General features: G+C 38.9%; 1 protein-coding gene across 3 annotated transcripts in view; it reads left to right on the forward strand.

Annotated features, from left to right (window-relative positions):
* RELN (reelin) overlaps positions 1 to 23,440 on the forward strand; it is a 276,616-nt gene that overhangs the window by 128,381 nt on the left and 124,795 nt on the right. For all 3 annotated transcript variants that reach the window (XM_042018399.1, XM_042018400.1, XM_042018398.1), the window contains exons 7-10: positions 815 to 911; positions 4,565 to 4,616; positions 19,342 to 19,438; positions 22,428 to 22,668. In XM_042018399.1, coding sequence (XP_041874333.1) covers positions 815 to 911; positions 4,565 to 4,616; positions 19,342 to 19,438; positions 22,428 to 22,668 — 487 coding nt within the window. The remainder of the gene's footprint in view (positions 1 to 814; positions 912 to 4,564; positions 4,617 to 19,341; positions 19,439 to 22,427; positions 22,669 to 23,440) is intronic.

Below are 23,440 nucleotides of genomic sequence, written 5' to 3' on the forward strand. Positions count from 1 at the left end.
CAAAAGGCAATGTTGGTCATCACTACTGCAGGAAGCTTGTTGGGGACCAGGAGTATATCCAATATTTTTTGAAAATGTGGTCCATCTGATACCCTGATCCTAGAAGGTGGGGGAGACAGCCCTTTCCCTGTATTTTGGAGTCAGGCTGCCCACAAAGTCCTTCATATTAAATTAAGAAATATCAGGGGAGGTGTACTGTACTTACCTGTCTCTGCAGCACTTACAAGCCTCTCATAATATTTCTTCATAGTTTTTCCCCTAAAAGGTGAGCAGAGTGGCAACTCTGTTACTAGGAATATGGGATATGACAAATACAAATAGAAGCAACAGCAGTACCATGTCACACTGCAGCCTCAAGCCCGACTTTTAGGGAAACAACCCTGCAAGCAGGAGAGGGGCTGATCCCAGCCCCTTGTCCTCAGCTGTTCTTTATGGTAACTCCATGATGGTGGGTTTACATATGGTAAATCAAATGTTCACAAGGATTTTGTGAGAAGAGTAGCTTCAGGGTAAATTATACATGTAAGATTTCAACTTGGTTTCCCATGGTGAGATGTTTCGCATTCAGTGAGCAGGGACATCCCTCTTTAGAGGAGGGGCAGTTTGCAGAGAGCAAGTACTAACTCACCAGGGCCTTTCACAAGAGGGAGATCTAGTGGATCATTCTTACAGCTGCCCGACCTTTGTTCAGCATCATGATAACAAACAATCCAATTTGAGCACTGAGACACAGCGGTCTGATTTTACAGTTTCCAGCAGTCTCAAACATGCAGTCTCTGGTTTCCACTCTGAACACGGTGTGCTCTCCCTGCAGGTCTGAGTGCAGTAACTGCGAGGTTGGGGAGCACTGCGGAGTGATAATGCACGGCAACGCTGCCACGTTCTGCGAGCCATACGGTCCCAGAGAGCTGGTAAGTGAAGGCTGCCTCGTCTGCTGGGGCTCGGGCTGCAGGCTATGAAGCATGTCAGCTGCAGAGATGTTGGTGTACTTTGAAAGTTCAGTTTTTGGCAGAGAGGCTCTTGAGCAAGGTGATAAGCCCATAGAATGCTCCCAGGAACATCCCAGTGTTTTAAATGGTAGATGCTAACCAAAGGTTATTGCAATAGTTTGCAAGGGACAGTCTCTTGATCCAGCATGCATCCAAGTCATTTAAAGTATCTCTGAAATACTGAAAAGTCAAGGACATAGAACTGTGTTGTCAAACTGGCATCATTCTCTTTTTATATCCAACAATTAAATAGAGACAGGATTCATGTCTCTTTTATTATTTTATTAGTCTTGTCCTGTTTTTTCTTGTCCCTGTTGACAAATGTTAATTTGGTTGTAAAACATCACTTGCGAACAATGCATCCTACAGACTTAAATGCAGCCTGGAGCAAGCACCTGCCAGTCTCAGAGAAGTGTATGTAACAGATTGACTCATGATGAATGGGACAGAATTAATTTTGTTGGGGAGTAGTTTGGTCATAAAATTGCTGTAAGAAACAACATGGTACAATTTGCATTAACTCGGGGTCATCTGGGTGTGGAAAATGAATTGCAATACATAAACCAATGCCCACATGCTGATGCTGGGCAGCTAGCTGCAATAATGTACATAAAAGGGGAGTTCTGGAAGAACTGAAAAATTAAAAGGCCAGATCAAAGCCCATGTAATTCAAAATTAATTTTCATGTTTTCAACAGTCTTCTGAATGGAGGGAGAGGCTGATTAGAGCTATTTGAAGAGCAAACATGGAAGAGGGCCATAAAACAGAAGTGGTTTTGGCCAGGCATCTTCCCTTCATTTCAGACACTGACAAGTCTGAAATTTTAACATTTCACATTTAACAATTTAACATTTTAACATTTAACAATTAGCAAGTCTGTTAATTTTACATCCTTCACTGGGACCAGAATTACACAAATGCAATGTAGATATTGCTGATGCGGTGCATAAAAGTCATAAACACATATAAAACTAATTTAGAGATTTTACAGAGAAAGGAGAATTTCCCTCGCAGCCAGCCCCAGCCAGGGAATCCTGTCAGGGATGTTAAATGGCCTCTCTGCTACTTTGCATCCTGTTTGAATATGCTAGGCTTTGCTAACTGCCTTGAGAAGGCATGCATTCATTTATGTCCTGTGCAAAAGGGAAGTCACACCACTAGGATGATTTTCCATTTTTTACATTTTTAGTTGTAGTACTGAGCACAGGTAACACTACTTGGAAAAAAATCTATTTATGACATTTAACAAACCCAGGGTCCCAGACCCCAGGGTTTTGAACTGTCATTCACTAGCTGTCTTCTCCCTGCTGATTAGCAATTTAGACTATCCTAAGCAATCAGGAATTGGCTTCAAAATCCAGTCTTGGACTGTATTTGTCACCTGTGTGATAAAGTAGCACTACTGTGGCATCAGGAATTTGGAAAAAAATTTTTTATGATACCAAAGTGGTGTGATTAAATAATCAGCTGAAAAAATCGTCATGCTTATAATCAGTTACCAGCCTAAAAATTAAAGTATCTATAACTTTTATGGCAGTGTTGCAGAAAAATCAAATTCTTCTGCAGGAACATGCTAATGGCTTAACATTATGGATGAGCACAAGACAGTGTTCAGGCCAGAGGTGTGATCTAGTTTTATTTTTGAGTATGGACATACCTGTTGTCTTAGAACCAACCCGTTTCTCATTTGTAGTTGTTTTGGCAATTTCTCAACATATCTCTTTCTGTCACAAATTTTAAAACCTGTTTCATTTCTCCATGATTTTCATTAATCCTATTCTGTCCCTGCTTGAAATGGACCATTAAATCTCTGCTCCTGCTAATGGCTCCTAATACATTAATTACTGCTTTAAAATACTTAGTCAAGAAGAGTTGCATTTGCAAAATATATCAACAGCTCTAACAGCTGCTGGTTTGCTATCTTGACCTCCTCCTTTTCTTCTGATTTCCAATAGCCACCTGTTACTGCAGGCAGAGGGTTTTTAATACCAACTGTCTCTGTCTGTTGGTGAGAATTTACAGCTGGCAAAATCCTGGAAAGGTGTGTAGCATCAGAGATGTTGCAAGCAAAGGAAAATATCTACTAAAGGCTCCCTACCATGCTCTCTGCAGTGTCTGAACTAAGCAGTCCTATGCAGAATTTTGCAAAAAGTTTTTAGTAAGTCTAATGCTTTTTCCCAAAGCTTTGCTGAAATGATTCACAACACAGTCTAAGTCTACATGAATGCCTCTTCTGTGATAACTGATATGTTTAATTTCTTGGTGATATGAGCTACTGAACCTCAATAAAGGTTTTGTTTTCAAATTATGACTTGCACAACATAATTAATTGAATGAAAACTAATATAATAGGTGCTCTCAACTCAAATCAGAAAGCAATTTATTATTTGGCATGATAAGTGTGATACCTAATACCGAATTGATCCTGACAGAATTACTTAAATGGGAATGTGACTGAATTTTTAAGGGGTTATGTACATGTAGCATCCCTATTCTTGTTTAAAAACTAAAATTACCTGTTAGGACATGTAGTCTTTTTATCAGCTAATCTTCAGTGCATTTCAGTGATGATCCCATTCCTTAATATTTATAAGAAATTCTTTTGTGTATGTAATAAGTATGTAGAAAAGAAACAAAACACACCAAAACCTCATGCCAACTCATGCAGATCTCCATCCATTATTTTCAGAGGCATCATTTAATGAATACCTCAACTAGGTGTGCACTGGTACTGGAAGAAGTCCAGTCCCTTTTGCTCTTCTGCATCACCACCATAGCATACCTTGCTTAAGTAGAAGTATTGTTAAATCCAACTTTCAAAATAGATTGAAAAGAATTAGGTGTCCTTCACAACACACTAGGGCTTTTCATTTTATAGCATTTTTAGGAGAACTATTCTAATTTGAACTACTGAAATATGGAGGCATTCGAAGAAGGGAGAAAGAGAGGCCTCAAAGGAAGGTGGTGTTCTGAGTATAGGGTGAGCTGCTGGTGTTTTCTGTCTCTTTCTAGGTCTTGGCTGGATGCCGGCAGTGGGTAACTGCTGCTACAATATTTCACTGTACATACCATATAGTATCACCAAGGTTTTTTGTTTGCTTTGGTGTGTAAGGTTTAAGTTCTGTTGTTTCCTCCTAATGTTTCATTATTTTAGGTTTACTTAATGTTATTTTTATTATTTATTTATGATCATTTTTAGTCCTTGTTCTGTACTGGGAAAAGTGAGAACCATTCCACGTGTACAGATTTACACTAAGCTGACCATAGACCACAGAGTTCATTTTTTCAATCTTCTAAACAGTGATCAAATGCCAGTGTTGCATAAAAATGTGGGGTTTTTTGTAGACATTAGTATGGTGGAAAAAATTTCTGGCTTTGACATATGATGAGATTTCAATAATCAAAATGACATAACAAAAATGTCCATGATCACTCACCCTGAAAGGGCTCGTGATTAACAGTCCTGTGCACTGGAGATGTAGGTGTCTAGACATTTTCCATGCTTTCAAAGAAAAACAAGCGATGAATGTATTCTTTTGCTGATCTAACAAAACTATTTGCTTTTCTTCCCATAGACCACCACTGGCCTTAACACAACTACTGCATCCGTCCTTCAATTTTCCCTTGGTAAGTTTAAATTACTCTTTCACCCGAGAAAGGGCAAAAAGCCATTTCTGCAAAGGAAAATGGCCCTACAATTTAGGGTTACCTTTCTGGTTGATGTTACACTCAACATGAGGGATTAAATAAATCTTTTTCAAACTGCAGTGTATTTATTCATCTCCTGATATGGAGATAGTCTTTTAAATCTTGGAAATGAAAAACTCCAGTGGATACTCTGATGAGCCATGTTTGAGTTTTGGTTTTTTCCCCTATTTTATAACCTGATGTTTAACACAATAATTTCTTGCTCTTTCTCTGAAGTGTGATTATGGTTTCTAAATAAAAAATGAAGGGTTTTAACATTAACCCCCCTGATACATTCCAAGTTACACCTAGGCAGTGCTGGTTTTAACACATTTGTACAAAGAGAATAGGTGGGGCAGATGAAGAGTAAATGCTACTAAGTCCACATTATCAACAGCATGGTTGTATGCTGTATTACTTAGAATGCTGTGAGTTATTACACATTTCACTGTGCAGTTGTGGCTATAAATTATGGTGGAGGCTGTGGCTTGGGTTGAGGGGAAATTTGGAACACACCTAATTTGTTAACTCGTATCTCAATGTTCAATATCGGAAGGAAAAATGTTCTTTTGATATAAATGGTTCAATAAAAATGCAAGCAGGAAATGTAGCCTGCTTCCTCTGTGGACCCTGGACATGTGTTTCCAAATCATATTCCTATTTTTAAAAAAGTAATTCTCCAAAAGTATCTCAAGAGACTTGTGATTAAACTCTGGAAATCTCAGTTGAAAATAAGAACAATCATGTAGCTTGGCAAACACCTTGGGTTTTTTAATGGATTGGACATCAAAATCCTAGAAGGCTCAGAAATACATCATTTAAATTTGCTTTTTACCTTAAGTTGTTCTTTGGGGTATTTGAAGTCATCAGTACCTGCAACTGACTGCAATGTTAATATATCTAAGGACCGGTTATCCATCCTTTTATTTTGAATTACTGGTTTAAAAAAAAAAGAAAAATGTATCCAATCCTTGACTGAATTACTGCATAAATATTGGGTGCCTCAGATGAAAACCATCCTGTTGCTGCCCTGCAGTTTCATTCAGAGAGTGGAAGGGTAGCAGCTCACTTGGTACACTGGGATGTGTTGCTCACTGGCAGAAGCACAAGGAGATGTGACCTCTATAAAGCTGCAAGTTTGCAATGATGGAGGCATTTCACTTTCCATGAAAATTTACAGAAATCTTCTTTGGATTATTTTTGCAGTGACCCAGGGTGGTTAACAGCAGGGTAAGGTGAATGGGTTGGTAGGTGTATGTTTGCTGGCACAGCCCAGTGCCTGGTATCTGCTGCAGGTGAACTGCAGAAGGGTGCAGGCTCCCAGAAGTTTCAAAATGAGACTTTATATTTCACTAGGAGCATTTGTGCCTATCAGATGGAAAAGGTCAAATAAAAAAGGGGTAAGAAAAGGCTGAGCAGGAAATACTCTACATGGCAGGATTGTCATGAATATATCTTAAGAATACCTGAACCCGTACCAGTAGGAACCAGTAAAGTCCTCAGTATGATGGAGCAGGAGAGGGGTGGATGCACATCCAAGTAAATCAAATTTCAGTCTCCAGCTGAAAATGTATCATATTTCCCCATGTGCCTGTGTTGAGTTTGAAATACAATGCAGATTGGTTTTGTAACTGATAGAAGCCAGCATGAGCCAGGGGACTGCTGCTGAGCTCAGCACTACTTGGCTTTAGAATCCAGTTTCCAGCTCATTCCCAAACGTCCAATTTAATCATAACCCTTTTTAGGGATTGATCCAAGGGAATTGCCATTTTTTTAAAAGAATGTTTACCACTTTCTATCAACCATGGAATAGCTTAAGCTGTAGCCTTTTGGGGGTATCTTTATGTTAAATCTGTCACATAGCTTTGGCCTCATGAAAGAGCACACCCTTTAATTTCTCTTGCCACTAATTATCAGATGGAATTTTGTATTTGCAGGTATATAGACAGTAGAGAACTAGGAAATGAAGGTAAAAAAGAGAAGGTTCTTCTTTCACCATAAATTCCAGATCCTTTTGAACTCTGTGGTCAGGAAGGGTAACCGACTAGTGAATTTTTCATTAGCTGATATTCTGTGTGGTTTCCTTCATGTATCACACATTTGGTAGTTTTGTTCTTTAAGGCAGTTGAAAAGGTGCACTTAAGAAGGCTTAATTAGGATGAAAATGTAATTAGTAAGGCATTTTCAGCACACAGGACAACATTAATGTACAGTACCCTTTCTGAATGAGAGGAACTCATCTGTCATGCAGCATCCACTCAGAGCTGGTCCAGGGCTGGGGTGGTATTTACATTTATGCACTCTGCGCCAAGAGTACAGAAAATTTTGATTACTTCAAATGTCTTAATCATCCATCACTACATTTCTCCAAGACCTAACACTGACATGTCTAGCAGCTTCCGTAATGTTCAGTGGGATTGTTAATTGAGATATTTAAAACAATGCCTTTGGGCTCTCTCAGGCCAGAACATCTGATTCAACAGCTTGGGAATTGCAGGATATTGCACAAAAGCCTCTGGACTCAGCTGCCACATTAGTCTGATTCATTAGCTGAAATATTCTCTATTTCTCACTCCAAACCTGAGCCTTTTCCCCTCAGCTACATCCCTGGCCTTCCCCAGGGCTGAACATGATCTGTCGTTCACATGGGCTACTGTGGTGGAAGGTGACTCATAACACTGAGAGATTAGCAACTGAGCTAAATACAGGAAGAAAGAGACATAGAATCCCATGGGGAGAAGAGGAAAGCCTTTGAGGGAGCAATGCCAAGGTGTGAGGTGTGCAAGTTGTGCTTATGCTTGTTCCTTGGGTGTTCTCCTCATCATGTGCTCTAGAGGCAGTGGTGTGTGTGAGCTGTGCAGGCTCTGTGTGGGCAGTTCAGCACTGGCAGGTGCTTCCCATCCCTCCTTCCTCAGCAGGGCCTCTGCTGGAGCTGAAGATGCTGTGATAAACATCAGCACTCAGCCTGGCCTCCAGGGCAGGTGCTCCTTGGAGCCGTGTGTGTCACAACATGAAAATTGTTAATGGAAAATACTGCCTTGAAAAACTTTGTTCCATAGCTCACTCCTTATGTCTTAATATTAGTAGATAATTTCTGGCTGTTTAACAGTATTTGAAAATGAGAATAACTTGATAAGGAAACCTCTCACTTTTCAGCTTTATTATGAAATTTTTTTCACATTCCTCTGAAAACAGGACGACTTTGTCAGTATCATATAATGGATAAATACATAATGTTTGTAAAGCAAAACCTTACTTTAAAAATTGCTTTCCCTTCAACTTTTGTGCCATTGTCACAAAGATCCTTTGTCATTACTAGAGCAAATTAGCAATTCTTCTCCCCCCACTATTTTTCTAAAAAAATCTAACCTTCCTACTGTTTCACATTAAACCAAAATTGGTTTATGGGGGAAGGGGGTTTTTTAATTTTCTGAGAAGGTCACACCTTCAAATATTACAAACATTTGGCACTTCCGCTCTGTTTCTTAAAGATCAAACCATTAGTCTTGCAAACAATGAAATAGACACAGGTTCAAAAGTGTTTTGCTTTATTTGAAGATAAAGCTTGGACTTGGACTCTCCCTTCTAAAATACTATTATAACAAACTTTTGCAAAATTGGGTTCCCTAATCTACTAAAATCAAAGGTTTTACTTTGAGTCAACCATTAATCCTTATTTTCAGTCCCCTTCAAAACTACCTTTGTATGGCAAATATGTGATTTGCAGTATTTAAATATGGTCATTTCACATGTGTAATATTGGCCTATATGCTCATCCTAATGAATGAAACCTCTTACAAGAATCCCAATATGATGCAAAATTACTTTTCCTGCAATAAATAAAATAATAAAGCCTGTCCCTAAACTTCTGGTGGACCCTGATAATACCACTGAGCTGGCAAGGAAGGGGCTGCTCTCTGAGAGCATTGTTTGCTGTTAACATGAAAGACTTGAAGGTGCATGAGCAAAGGTGATCTTCAGTGCCTGAAGGCTGTCAGGCCTTGAAACTGGAAATTCCTTAGGCATCTTTGCTGTATGGATCATATGCTTAGTGCCTTAGCTATTGCTAAAGAAAAGACTTGACATGAATCAAATTTAGTACATCAACCTTCAGTAAAAACGGTTTTCAGTGAGGTTTTAGTAGCAGGCTTTAATCTGTGAGAATGCTTTGTGGTTTTGCCAGATGGACTCTGTTTGTCCTCTCAGGAAAATCCCAGTAGATATCATCCAGAAGATGGGTCACTCATGTTGTGATTTGCTCACTGGTCTGGAACCACAAGCATTTGGACCTTACTTGTAGATTAAGAATGGCCCTTTTCTCCTGCTGCTTCTGGGGTAGAATAGAATAGAACCATTTCAGTTGGAAGGGACCTACAATGATCATCCACCCAACTATTTCAGGGCTGACCGAGAATTGCAGTTTGTTGTTAGCTTCCTTAACATCCTTCAGTCACTTGTCTGTCATCTATTGCTATTGCACCTTCCATTGTTCCAAATTATTTTCTCTAAACATCTATCAGATGACCAAGTTAATTGTCAATTACAGCATTTGACAAGGATTGCATACAGGGTTCCATATGTATTAAATTAATCTCTTACAATCACTTACAACACCTGCCAGCAGTTTATCAATCTCCCTTAGTATCTCTCTAATGGAACCCCATAGCAAGGATAAATGTGTGTATCTATTGGTTTTAATATGGTTAAAATATTATTGAGAAATATTACTATTGGTATTCAACTGTTCAGGACTTTCTGGTAATTCAGGGTGCAGATATGTTGCTAGGGTGATCTTCATTCTAGAGTACCCACTTTGTCCCCATTTTCTATCTTCCTCAAAAGGAAATCAAATGCCAAACTTTGTGCTTTTACATGCATAAATATTTCATTCACAATCTTACAGTAGAATCACTTAAATCAGTAACAGAAGTAATAATTTCTCCAGTCTTGTTCAACACATTTTCCACTCTTGCAACTTTATTTTCTGGTTGAGTAATCACCTCTACCTTCACTTCAAATTTCCTGAGCTTTTAAAATCTATCAGACCATCAGCTATACTTAACTGCAGAGTAATTGTATTACCTGTGATGACTTTACATTCATGCTGTCATGTTTTTTAAGAGGTGAGGTGTTTGTGCAACACACATACCAAGAATTTCCATTTGGCTTAGTTTATTTACAGTCTGTTTTTAATGCTGCTGATTTCACAGTCCTCTGTGACTGTAATCCAGAAAACTATTTAAAGTAATGCTATTGATTGCTTTTGATTAGCATATGAGTAAGGGTCACTGATTTGGAGGCAGATCTTTGACATAATGATTCCAAGAGGATTTTCATGTCATGTCCTGCCTCACCCTAAGACATCCAGTTAGCGAATCATTAACCAGCAGACTTTACTTCTCCCCCTGAACTATCAAAGTCACTATGAAGAAAGCTCTTTTACTCAGAAAAATCCATGGCCTAATGGTCTTGGTGGTGGTTGTTGAAGACAAAACATAGATAGTGTTTATCACCTTTACAAAGTAAAATGCCTTTTTTTTCAGGTTTATTTATTTCACTTTCTATTTGTAGTGGCAATTTGCCTTTGTTACCAGTGCAGTCTTGCAGAATTAAATTATAAAATTTATTTGCTTGTGTAGATAATGGAAATAGTATTTTGCCTTGATGCATGCTCAATCTACAGATTATTATTATTATTATTATTATTATTATATCATCAGCATCATCATCAGAATTGTTGAATGTGCCCTTTGGATTAGGCCTTACCTGATAGGATTTTTTGCTTCAGAACTCACATTACTTCTCTATTAAGCTCAGCAAATAGAAGATCATGATTAATAAAAAATAATCTTGCAAAAATAAATAGTGCAGCTGATTCACTGAGCTCCATGTATTTCTGTGGAGGAAACAGCAGTCTCTCACTGCTAAGGCTATCCCCTAGAGCAGCACCCAGAGGGCTCTGCAGAGATGTGCATGGGATGATGATTCCTTCTCCTTCCCAACCGATTCCACTTCGGCTCAGCCTTGTGAACAACAATGACTTTATATGGCCCCATGTAATAGTCTGAAGACATTTATCATTTATGTTCTTTTCATGTTTTAATTCAGTTCTGGTGGTAGCTGTTATATTGACAGTAGTGTTTTCATGGAGTTTATCCTCTGCTTGGATTCAGACCACTTGATAGAACAGGTCCAAACATGTTTTGCTATATAGGTCTTAGCTTTGGCTGAAAGAGCCACTGCTGATCATTTTCTCTTAATTTCCGGTTTTGTTTAGTCAGTTTTACAATTAGCAGAAGCTATTGGATGACTGACAAATGCTGTAATAGCATTTTGTGAGATAGCCTCAGCAGAACTGCATAGAGATGATAAAATTTCCTTCAGATTTGCTATAAAAATTCACTCACATGTCTCTAGGGAAATACCAAAATGAAAAATAAACCCCTTCTGAATTTAGCATGGAGGAGCACTTGCTCTTTTAAATTCGTCATTATCTTGTTAGCTGAACACAAAACAACCTCATGGAGGAAGCTGTGGTACCAAATGTTTTGGGCATGTTGAGCCCCACCTCCCTCGCTTTAGTCACCTGCATGGATGATTTCCTTCAGTCACACAAATTTCTCTTTCTCCAGTGCCTTCCAGGAAGCACCAGTTTTCCAGTGAAGAAATGGCACATCCATACAGTTGTGTTGATAGTGGTACCAGCAGGGAAGGGCAGTTCAGGTGGCCACAAATTCATTGTTACTAGAGTTAGATTCTGCCCCTTCTAAGCAACAAGAGCAGGGCATTAAAAATATTTGAACCCTCAGGCTGTTTTGTCTTAATTTCTTTCCTATACATTTGGGAAGATCTTGAGAATTTAATATAATTCAATACCAAAATTGGTGTGATTCACCATTCTGCATTTCTTTTGCTTGCTTCATTTCCCATTTTCCCCCAATAAAACAATGTTACACTTTTTTGATTGGCTACCCAAATTGCCATTTGCTTTTGTCTGACATGAAACCTACCAGTTTTCCTTTTCTGGTGGAAAAGCCCTTTGTGCTGATGCATAGGTTATACATTGCAAATAATGTGAAAGAATAAGACAGGTAAATAACATCATCAAGTACTCTTCACATAGCATGTGGAAATGTTAGGTGGTGTTTATTGATTTTGCCAAGTTTTACAAGAGGAGCTGCCTAGGTATTAATACCTAGATTGAAACCAGGGTTTAAAGTTGATGCTGTATTTGAAAGACATTTTAATGGCCTTGGGGCAAAATGATTTGTGTTGTTTTGGCTAGCCCAAGGTTACAATGAAATATTGTCTTTATTACTTCTGTACCAGGGCTTCTCAGCCACTGTTGGGAATTAAAATGTGAGCATTAAAGATTTACTACATGGAGAAAACAGAAAAGATAAAGAGCCTCAGGATTCAGATCCAGGGCAGGTGGCTGTGCCAGCACCTCACAGTAAAACGGGGGCCATTATGGAATCGGTCATTGCAAATAATAAATGCTGGATTACAGACAGACTCATCTTGATCCTGCTCATATCAGTGTATGAAGATAACACTTTTGTATGATTGAAAAGGTCCATTTTTGAATTAAACAACAAAGCATCTGTAGTTACTGGGGGGGGGGGAGGGGGGGGGGTGGCGGAACTGAGAAGCCCCCAGATCAGCAAAACAGCCCTGGCTCTTTCTCCAGCAGGTGAGGGATTGAAAAGTAAGAGCAGATGGAAATAGAAAAGCCCATCGGGAATTGCAAAAACCAGTTTTTACCAAACTAATTGTTATCTACCTGCATATACATTTAAAGGCAGGCAATCACATGATTTCAGAAAAGAGAGACATCTCAGCTCGGAATTGGCTTGAGAAAAATTATTTTCCAGATTTTCTTGGTGCCAGGGAATTTCACTAAAGCAGCCAAGGAAAGGACTTTCATATCTGTATATTCAAGTTATCTCCTTTTACACAGCAGTTCTTGGGACCAATTCTACTGCCTCTCTAGAGTGGACTGACTGTAGAGATTTAAATAAAACTTCATGTATTTTAATGCAGTATTTTAATACCCTTACCAGCACCTTATGGTGCTCATTTTCTTAATTAGAGACCTTCGCAGCTGGCCCAGGCTGCTAAACACAGTTACACAAAGCATCTATTTACTGATATGTGTTAGTGTACTACTGAACTACTTTCAGATGATATCATTTACATTTTGCCCAGCTTCATTGAAAGGTCACCCTCTCCCTTAGAGAATCTCCACATAATCTGACATTAACTATTTAACAGCAATAACGTTGAAGTGTACAATGTGGGTGCACCAGTAGAAAATGCTTCCTGAACACAGGAGTTACTATTTTGTCAGACATACAATACTTACAGTTGTAAGTATTTTGGGAGCATTAATGACACTATTGTTTCAGTAGCTACCATTCCTGGGTGTCCATTTCATCCAGGTCTAAGTGAGTTTACTCACTTTGCCTTCAGCAAGGTGTTATATGATGTTGCTGCACTTAAGAACGTGGTTAAATTTAGCATCATGTAATTATTTATTTGGTAACAGACTTATTATCCAAGCACATACCTGCTGTCTGTATCTCAGAAAGAGACACTATAAATAGCTGAACAGCTTTACATCTGAATAAATTGGAAACTGGCATGAGGGAAATACAGCTTTCTGCCTGGTTTATTTTTCTCTCCTTAACGTTCTCAGCACAAAAAGCAGTATGATTTGTGATCTGATCTTGTTCATTAGAAGAGAACAAATTTGTGTGAGCGCAGGAAGCACATCAGATCTCTGAATATAAATAGACTAAGAGGAAGTTGAACTAGATAAGTATTTCCTCAGACTTCTCATCTAAAGGAAATTAGCTGCATTAATTCATAAAAAGTACATCTGCTGTTATTGGGAATCCTGGCAGGAGGTGGATGGGAAGGGAACCATGGGTGATCACCTGCTCCGTGCTCCCACCAGGATCACATGCTGGGCAAGGACAGCTTGCTCAGGGCCTCATCCTCCTAGAGTTTAGCCTCAGATTAACTTTTAGGACTTCATTTACTAAGTTCTTCTGATTTATTTTTATCAAATTTATTTACTAATTATTCTTCTCCTCACCTTTTACAGTTTTACAGTGGAGGCTTTTAGCCTGCTCATCAGCCCCTTAATTTTATTTAGATGTAAATAACTACCCAGCATTTCCAAAATGGAACACTGGCCTAAATCTGCCAGTGGAACAAAAGTTAGCTGCTCTCAGAAATGTGCAGAAAATAAATGGTTGAGACTTTGCATTACAAAATTTGTAATTTTTCCTAATGCTAAAGTAGGTCTGACTTTTATGAAAGGCAAACACCATTGGCATTTTTTTCCCTAGTGTCAGGTATTTATTCCAGATTGTTTATCAGAACATACAAGAGGACAGACAGTCAAAATCCTTTCCCCACAAGGGAAAGAAAAGCAGCCAGCCATAAAAGTATTTGTTTCCATTAACAGATAGACTATGATTACAACACAGAATGCAGTTGTTACAGTTTTTAGTTTGACTATATTTTACACTCAAAATATCTCTTTGTACTCTGAATTCATTCTATAAACAGGGAAAAGCTGTTAAAAACAGTCTAAAGATCTAAAAGTCATAATTAAAAATCACATTTGTAACTAAATTCAAAGTTGTGACTTCAAAGAAAAATTAAAATGCTCTTGTGACCTTCTCTTGAGGAAGTTTTCAGAGGCAGAATGGAATGAACAGTGCATTGCATATTTTTATGCCAGTGCTTCTGGTACATCCAGCGCTAAATATTCTGTATTTTAAGATGGTTAAAATAATTTAGTTCTTGATCAAAAGCCAATATAAACATACCTCTAAAAAAACCCCAGAATCCATGGAGCATTCATTATACCAAACAGTGGTTCATTACTTTGGAAAAAACTATTAGCAAGCCAGCCAGATTTGACCACGAGTAATTGATACTATCCAGTTTGTCTTAATTCAAGCGATATCAGCAAATTATAATCCTTAGCAAACACTAATCATTATTCATCCCATTACCAATATTAATAAAAGTAATCGTCTCACATTAGATAAAAGGGATTCTTCCCAGCACCCTTTTGCTTTTCAGACTGCATTCAGGACACAATTGAAACCCTTCTGCACAATTTTTGTGCGAATCTTTCTTGTGCAGTCCCCCATCAGACTCATTCTCCTTAAAGCCAGCATTAGATATCTCATCTGCTTATCCACGGAAGCACTCGCAGGAGCTATCAAGAGGTTGTCAAGAGGCGGAGGATGTCACACTCTATAAGGAGCAAAATATTGCTTCCCTTGCAGATGGCGCCCAGTTTTATCTCAGCAAAACACCAGTTTCTAATCAATGTTGTTAAGAAATCTTAGAGACCAACAGCTGTATGACTTGGGTTTCTGTAAATCTGACACAGTTGGAGGCAAAGCTGTAGTGAGAATTAATTTTGCCTGCTATTGTCAGCCTGGATAGAAATAACTGAATACCTGGATACAAACAGCTCATATGTGGTGCCTTCATAACACCTCTCCTGAAATGCTATGCTACCTACATGACATTTAAAAAATAAGGTAGGTAAAATATTCACCAGTACTTTAGATGGACTTGGAGGAAACCAAAATCAGCTTAACAAAACCTAAAATTGAAAAAGACAAAACCCATTACTGTTTCAATTGGATACGCTGAGAGTGGTCAGTGCTAGTCAGGTCCTGGCTATGGGTTACCAGTCCTGTGAAACAAGGAGCAAGGCAACTGAGAAGCACACTTATGTTACACTTTTCCCTTCTTTCCTGTTTAGCTAAGCAGAATTAACAAAGCAGCTGTCAGGAGATGTTTAGCAATCCCATACTCTGCCAGTCAAAACCCTCTTCTATTAGCATCGGTGCCCGGACTCAACTTTGAGAAAATTTTATTTTATTGAAATTTGGCTTGGGAAAAAATCCAAACATGTAAAGCACCAGCCAAATAAATTAGTGTTCCAGAATATTCAGTACATGAAAATGGCTGGGTTCTATAACTGAAGCTGCTAATAATTTTTGATAACAGACAAAATTGCTGTTTGAGCTTCAAATGTATCATTTCAAATTCATGAAGGTTGTCTCTAGCTTTTCTCTGAAAGTTTTGGAAGTCTGTGAACATCAGATGAAAGACTATCAAAAGGAGTAAAATAACTCCAAAGGAAAAAAATACTTTGTTCCTGAAACACAAGGACAAGCTTGCCTTGTATATATGTAAAGAAAAAATCTGGCAGTTCTTGAACAGAGGATGGTTTGGAGTGCCCCCTGCTCCCAATAGATAATTACACATGAAAGCCCTTAATATTGAAAGTATAATCCTAACTCTTAGTCAGATTTATCTAGCAATAACCTTACCAAGGTGTCAAGTTTGCTGTGACATACTCATCGTAAGAAATAAACGGCATTTTTTCTCTAATGCAGTGGCTTACTAACACAGACTTGTTTACAGTAATCACTGTGCAGGTTTTGCTACCCATTTTCGGGGCTAACTCAAATCCTGGGCTTTCCTGATAGAAAGTAAACCAAATCTAATCTCATTCAAAAGGTTTTATGTACAACTTTTCCTTCAGAGGACAGGAAGGTGAGAAGATTTGTGGCATGATATCCTGCCCCTGCTTCTCTGCTCGGAGCTGACAAACTGGCTATTACCATCTCTGGGAGCAGTGGGAAGGACACCTCCCTCCCAAGCTCCATTCCTGAGACATTACTACTTGAGTTCTGATCACCTATTTGTGGAAAGTCAGAATATAGCTTTGCTGGTCAAGCTAGAGGTAAACATCCAAAAAGCAGATTTGTATTTTAAATAATCGTAGTTTAGGATTACTGAAATAACAGTGATATGGACTAACAGCCATAGTATTAAGTAATAGCAATATTTAAAGTAATATTGAAAATTATATTGAAAGGCAGTGACTCGCAAGACCATCTCAGTAAACCCTGTCCTGTAGTTCAGTTGCATATATCACTATCCTCCCTTTTCTTGGGAAGAAATTCTTGATGTAATATTGGATGTATATTAGTTTTGTAAAAGATTTAAGTACCAGATACATACTTTTTAATTTTTTTAATTGTCAGTTTGAGTTTTGCAGAATTAGATAGGTATATGAAAAATAATCTTGCTATCTTATGTTTTGAGTCAAGAACATACATAAAGAGGGTTTAAACACTGATAAAAACACATTTGTCATTGCAGCCAGTAATTGCTACTTGAGGACTTTCCCAAATTAACTTTAATCTTAATACAACCCACCCTGCTTATTAAAAAAATAATAAATCCCAGCATTTTTCTCCCCTCTTTTTATTGTCTCCACTGCTCTTTTTCCAGTCTCACAAGTGAAATGCCACATCTACCTTGCAAAGCCCTCTCTGAGTAGCCCCATTTCTTTTAAGCAACAACTTTGATCTTCATTGCATAATTGAGGGTGTTCAGATCTAACAGACAACATTTCTCATGTTGATTGTGTGGCAAATCTGGCCTTCTCTCCTTTTTAAGCAGCATATTTGGACTCAGCTTTGTTTAAGAGCACTGTACCAAAAGTTGATTGTAGCACTAACTGGAATGGCACATGTTATAAAGTCCATATTGCTGGTTATTTTTACTGATTATGTTCTTTTAATTTCTGTCTGACATAAAACTCAGTATGTTGCTGTTTTACCTCACCTCCTCTGACTGGCCAAAGAGGTCAAACTGGCTGCAGTTCCCTGAATTTTGAACAGAATTCCTCTAAAATAAAACGAACGAGCGTGATTAAGGGTTGGAACTCTTAAATTCCACAGAAGTAGGAACCAACAGCAGATGCCACTCAGTAAAGTAGACCATCTCAGCAGATGGGCAAATATGAAACGCAAAGGCTTTTCCTGACATCATTTGGTTTTAATGTGATAGAAATAAAATGCCTTGTCAGTAAAATATAACCAGACAGTTGCTTTGTAGTCATTTTGGATACATAGCTGGTAATTCAAAGTCCTGCTGCCTTTGCAGTATTAATTATTCTGTGCCTCTTTACAGCAAGAATATGTGTCAGACCAGCTGAACATACCACACGCAGCTGTAGTGGCTCGGAAGTATCTGTTACTCTATTTGCAATTAAACATTAGTGAAAGATAGAGGAAAGCAACTTTGTGGATCATTTCCAGGAATCTAGTGGATGTATCAGACAAAATTACAGAGACAGGACTTCATCCCATGTTTTGGAGTGGTTTTCCCCCTGTAGAGGTATGTGATGTGTGTCTCAGAGCAGAAAAACAGTTCTGTAGGGCTGAGAGTTGTGAATCTGAACTGCCTCGGGGGAGCTGGGGCTGCAAGCACCGTGCTTAATGACATATGTTCCCATTAAAATGTGTAAGTTGTTCTCTTGTACAAGTGGTTAACACCTTTTTAATCAGGCCATTTATTTCATTTACAAAAATAAGCACCCCAGTTTCGAAAATGATAGTATTTTATTGTCAGCAGTGTGTATAGATTTATACATATATTAAAATATGTATTTACACAACTTCCAGTGTGGATGAAAGTATCTGAAACACACATAAACCTAACACACTACTTGTGGCACATATAATATGTACTCATACTGTGAGCAAAGCTGTGGTACTCACTCAGTGGTATCCTGATGCCATCACAGGTGCTGTTTAATTGAAAGCTGCTTCTCTTAAGCATGGAAAGTACATGATGTCTGCTGCTTTGAATCTCACATGCTTACGAAATTTTGACCTTTGGAGCACAGGCTAGGATGTGTCTGTTTCACTGAGCATTGAATTTTCTGAGATGGATGAATTATCTGGTGTGTGAGGAAAAATAGTGGTTTTAGTGTGTTTAATTACCACACAGGTTGTTTATCATGTTTTCTAGGATGAATTTCTCAATCCTGTTTTTGTGTTATTTTGACTGCCTCATGTATTAATTGTTAAACTCATCTTTTGTGACAACACCCAGAAGGCACCCTTTTATAAATCAAAAGTAAATATATTACCCTACCTTGCAGGAGTGCCATAAGGCTTAATTAGTTCATTTTTGTAAAGTGTTCTGAGATTCCCAGATCAGCATCAAGTGTTTGTTATTAATTATAGGATCTAGGGAGTATATTGGATGATTTCTTAATTAATTTTCTTCAGGCAACCTTAAAATAACTAATTTTGTTACATCTTTGCTCTTTTAAATTCCTAAAGCACGTTTGCTCTTGGCTCAAGTAATTCTGTGTCTATTTTCCTCTCACTTATTGTATTTTTATTTATAGATTTTTTTATATATATACAATAATATGAAAAACAGTCTTTTACTGCTTTCCCTGTGAATTCTGCTATGTGGATTATTCTCTAATAAGAAGGTTTTGTTTAAACATTAGATGGTGGGTTTTTTCCTGCAGTTGGGGGTGTTAAGTAATTTACTTGGCTTCCCCTGGGAAATTTGCAGAGATTACATGGCACTGCTGTGATTTATCATTTCCACTTTATTTCTGACTCATAAAGCATGCATTATTTTGTGTTTACCTTCAGCAACAGATCACATGAAATTTCATCATCAATCAAAGCACTTTAAAATGGGGAGAAGTGATAAGGTGACAAAGGCACAGTCAGCAACTGTGGTTATTGGAGAATCATTTATGCTTCATTGTGTCGTAACACTTCTCATTTTATTGCTTTCCCAGGATCGGGTTCATGTCGATTTAGTTACTCAGATCCCAGCATCACGGTGTCCTACAGTAAGAACAGTTCTGCAGATTGGATTCAGCTGGAGAAAATTAGGTTTGTTACAGCTTTTTAATCATTTTCATGTTTTCCAGCTGAGCAGGTGGTGTTTAAACCTGGCTCTTTTAAAACTTGTTTTATTTGTTAACTTTTCAGTTCTCCTTGTTCATACAAAAGATGAGGGGTGAAATTCCTGGCTAATTGCAGAACTGCCACCAGATTTGGTAAATCACAAATTCATCCATTGAGTATGTGGGAAGGGAGTAAGAGAATCACTTCACACTTAAACTGCAACTCCAATAACCAGCAGGTTCCCGTGCCTGAAAAAACAAAACTTTGATGAGTTTTTGCATTTTAGCACCATTTTGAATGTCATCAATGGCCATATTTTATAATGTTGTAAGTATCTACTTTGGTAGATTAAAATATTCAATAAAAACATTTTATCGTTTGATATGAACACTTGGCTCTTAATGCTCTTGTAATAACAAGATTATGGTGAATAGTGCCTTGCTTTTAAACCAACTGGTGTACATGAAAAAGCAAAGGATTATGAATGGAAAATTTAAATCTTTTCATTGCAATATCCACACCTTTAAAGAGAGAGTCAGTGTCGGAAATGGATTTTTCTAAGAGAGCATATTTTATTCAGTAACAATAGGAAAGGCATTTTGTGCAATGGCATATAAACATAATTATACAACTGGGGAAGAGAAAACTGTTATTCATATGTAATGTCCTCATAGCATCTCAGTCTGCCTTCCTGCATTACCCAGTGTCAGTGCTATACAAGTGACTTGCTTGAGCCTATTTTCAGTCCATTGAGGCAATTTCCAGAGCAAAAGGCTCCTTAATTTCTGATGAATAAGCAAAACTCGAGCTGCAAGGTTGTGTGTTTCAGTATCTCATCCTCCAGCTCCTTGGGGGAGTGGGGCTACAATTTAATTGAAAAAAGCATAAATTATTCTCAATTTTAGTAAAACAATTGGTGCTAATTCTTATCTCAGAAAAATATAAAGCAAGAGTAATTCACTGCAGGCACTGAAGTTGCCTCAGAGTAACCATGCAATACATTCTATTTTTCTCGTACTGATGCAAAATTACACATCTAGTCCGTAACGTCAGCTCAGTTGCTCTCATAGCTCTACAAGCCAGGGAACTCAAGAGTTGTGAGGATGCAAACACAAGCCCTTGAGACCAAATTTTTTTGAAGTTAATGTGCATGCAGTTTGACCTCTCCTTCCTAAAATTTGATGCTGGAGCCAGCAGTAGAAAATAGGTCAATAGAGCAATGTCGTGCGAAGTGGAGAGGATGAATTATGGAAGGATGCTCGTTTCTCCTGTGGTCCGTATGAATTGCAGTGTTTATTCGAATGTGCTTCAGCGACTTTCACAGCACTACATGCAGCTCCAGGGAACGGTGGGAGAACTGGGGAGACATGGGACAGGAGGGCAGCTGTGAAGGGAGGTGTTGTGTTGTGTCAGTGGGATTTCAGCTCCGGACTCCTGGGAGGGAGGGCAGAGATCTCTCGGGGAAGAGCGGGTGCTGTGTGTGGGCTCCAGGAGAAGCAGGGACAAGGCCTCAGCCCGCGCCGCTCTGGAGGGTGACAGACACAACGTTTAGCAAGGGCAGGGCCATTCGTGGGGGCAGATCCTGGGTGTGAATATCGGACAAAGGCAATTGCTTTTCAGCATTTTGCTTTGCTTTCAAAAGAGAAGTTCCTCTGTTTTCTGCTATAAAAGGAAGCTATTGGTACCGTTTTTCCCTAAAAGCTCTGGATTGTCTCTGACAAACTATTCAGCCTTCAAAACATCACTACCAAGGCAGATAGAACGTTGAGTAGCCGACATCTTGCAAACCTCACTTTTGTAACTCCTTGCAGCCTGAGGTTTGAATGTAGCTAATTCACTTGCTGGGTGGTTATTGAGGTTTAGCCCCCCCCAGCAGCCAAGCCCCACACAGGCACTCACTCCCCCACCAGCAGAACTGGGGAGAGGACTGGAATGGTAAAAGCCAGAGAACTCGTGCGTTGAGATAAACACAGTTCAATAGGTAAAGCAAAAGCTGTGCATTCATATGGGCAGGCAGGAGTTCAGCCATCTCCAGGAGAGCAGGGCCCCTATCACATGTCACGGTGACCTGGGGAGACAAACACTCCAAACATCCCCCCTTCCTCCTTCTTCCCCCACTTTATATAGTGAGCATGGGATCACATGGTCTGGAGTGGCCCTTTGGTCAGTTGAGGTCACCTCCTCCCTGCCTCCCATGCATCCTCAGCTTCTTCGGAGTGAACCTCAATCCTTTAACAGCTCTGAAGACAGGTGTCTGAAGAAAAGCTCAAGGTCCTAATCATTGCCTAATAGCATTATTCCAGGTCTGACTCTCCACCCCTCGTTCTCCATTTTCAGCAGCAAGAGAGAGGGCAAATGGCTTGTTTCTTCTGTATTGTTCTTAAAGCAGAATATGGAAAGAAAGACAATCTGGCCCTCCCCATCCACAAAATTATCCTGACAGCAGGGGTGTGAGATTGGAAGGACATGTTTGTCAGAGAAAATTCCCTGCTTTTCTCTCCAACCATTCTGCTCCCTCCAAATCTTCAAGGGACTTCAGAAGTCAGCAGATTCTTTTGATGAAGTAAAAATCACATTTTGTGAGACCTGTTTTGGTTATCAGCTTCCTTTACTTTCCTTTTGGCCATACCTGCAAAATACCTGACCATACTCAGTCACCATCTGTAACCAGCACTGAGCATGGATGTGGTCCTGCTCTGTCTTCCTGCTCTCCAAACATCTGCGCTGATCTGTTGTTTATTGCCTTAGCTTGCACTCTCTTTGAAGCAGGGCTGCTTGTTTGGGCTGGATGTGCACTGCCTCGCCCAGTGGGACTCTGCCTCAGGGCAGGTATTTTCTCATCTCCATAGAAGCTTTATCAGCATACAAGGGATGTCAGCACAACCGTGTCACACCTAGCAAATGTGTTAATTGAGGGAAAAGTGTTCCTGACTATGACTTAAAATTGGTCTAATTCCCTATCATTGTTTTTCAGTGCCCCATCCAACATCAGCACAATCATCCACATCTTGTACCTTCCTGAAGATGCTAAAGGGGAGAACATCCATTTTCAGTGGAAACAGGATTATGTTCATGCTGGTGATGTGTATGAAGCCTGTTGGGCATTGGACAACATCCTGATCATAAATGCTGCTCACAGAAAAATTGTGTTAGAAGATAATCTGGATCCTGTGGATACTGGCAACTGGCTTTTCTTTCCTGGGGCCACAGTTAAGGTTAGTCTGATTTCCCATGGCTTAATGTTATTATTACTCTTGTAAATAGAAGAAGACAGTAACAGCTAACCAAACTGTGATCACAAGAGTGTTCAGGCAACTCCATCTGCTTCTAGCATTGGGCTCTTTTTAGCTTTGTTTTTATCCTTTCTCTGTCCCATTGGGGCTCTCTAAAACAATGCAACTTTTCTGCCATGACCAAAACTAAAAGTCAGTTTATACTGTCATGTCAGAGATCATGTAACAGAAAATGGAAAACAGCTTCCTTTTAGCAAAACAGTGCAATATTTTTGAAACAAATTCAAATCTTTCTGTTAGATATTTTAAATACCTGCTTTTTATCTTGGCGTTGTTCAGCTACAGCTACTCACTTCACAAATTATTACCAAAAAATAAAGTTCCCCACTTTTTCTGTCTGTGAATATCCCATCTCCATTGCAGCATGTATTCAGGTAGTGGCTGCTCCCTAAGATTCTCTTTTTCAGTATAATCCTGTTTTAATATTTGAGATACAGCAAGACCAAGATCCATTCTCGAGAAAAACTCTGAGGAGCCCAACAAGATCTTTGTGCATAGTGTACCTTCACATGCAGAGTTGTGCAATATTTGGAAAACAACTGGATTCTTGCTGTCTATGTTTCCAAGCAGACAGAAGTTCAACAGCTGGTGACTTTCTGGTTTCATCCTATTTTCATTCACAAAAGCAATTTTGATGTCAGGGTTCATTTATGATGCTGTTAATGGTTTTGGCAATTGCACAGGAAACAGATGT

Source organism: Corvus kubaryi, unplaced genomic scaffold, assembly GCF_017639235.1.
Source record: "Corvus kubaryi isolate FWS band 111438036 unplaced genomic scaffold, C.kubaryi_AGA036_p1.0 137, whole genome shotgun sequence".
NCBI lineage: Eukaryota > Metazoa > Chordata > Aves > Passeriformes > Corvidae > Corvus > Corvus kubaryi.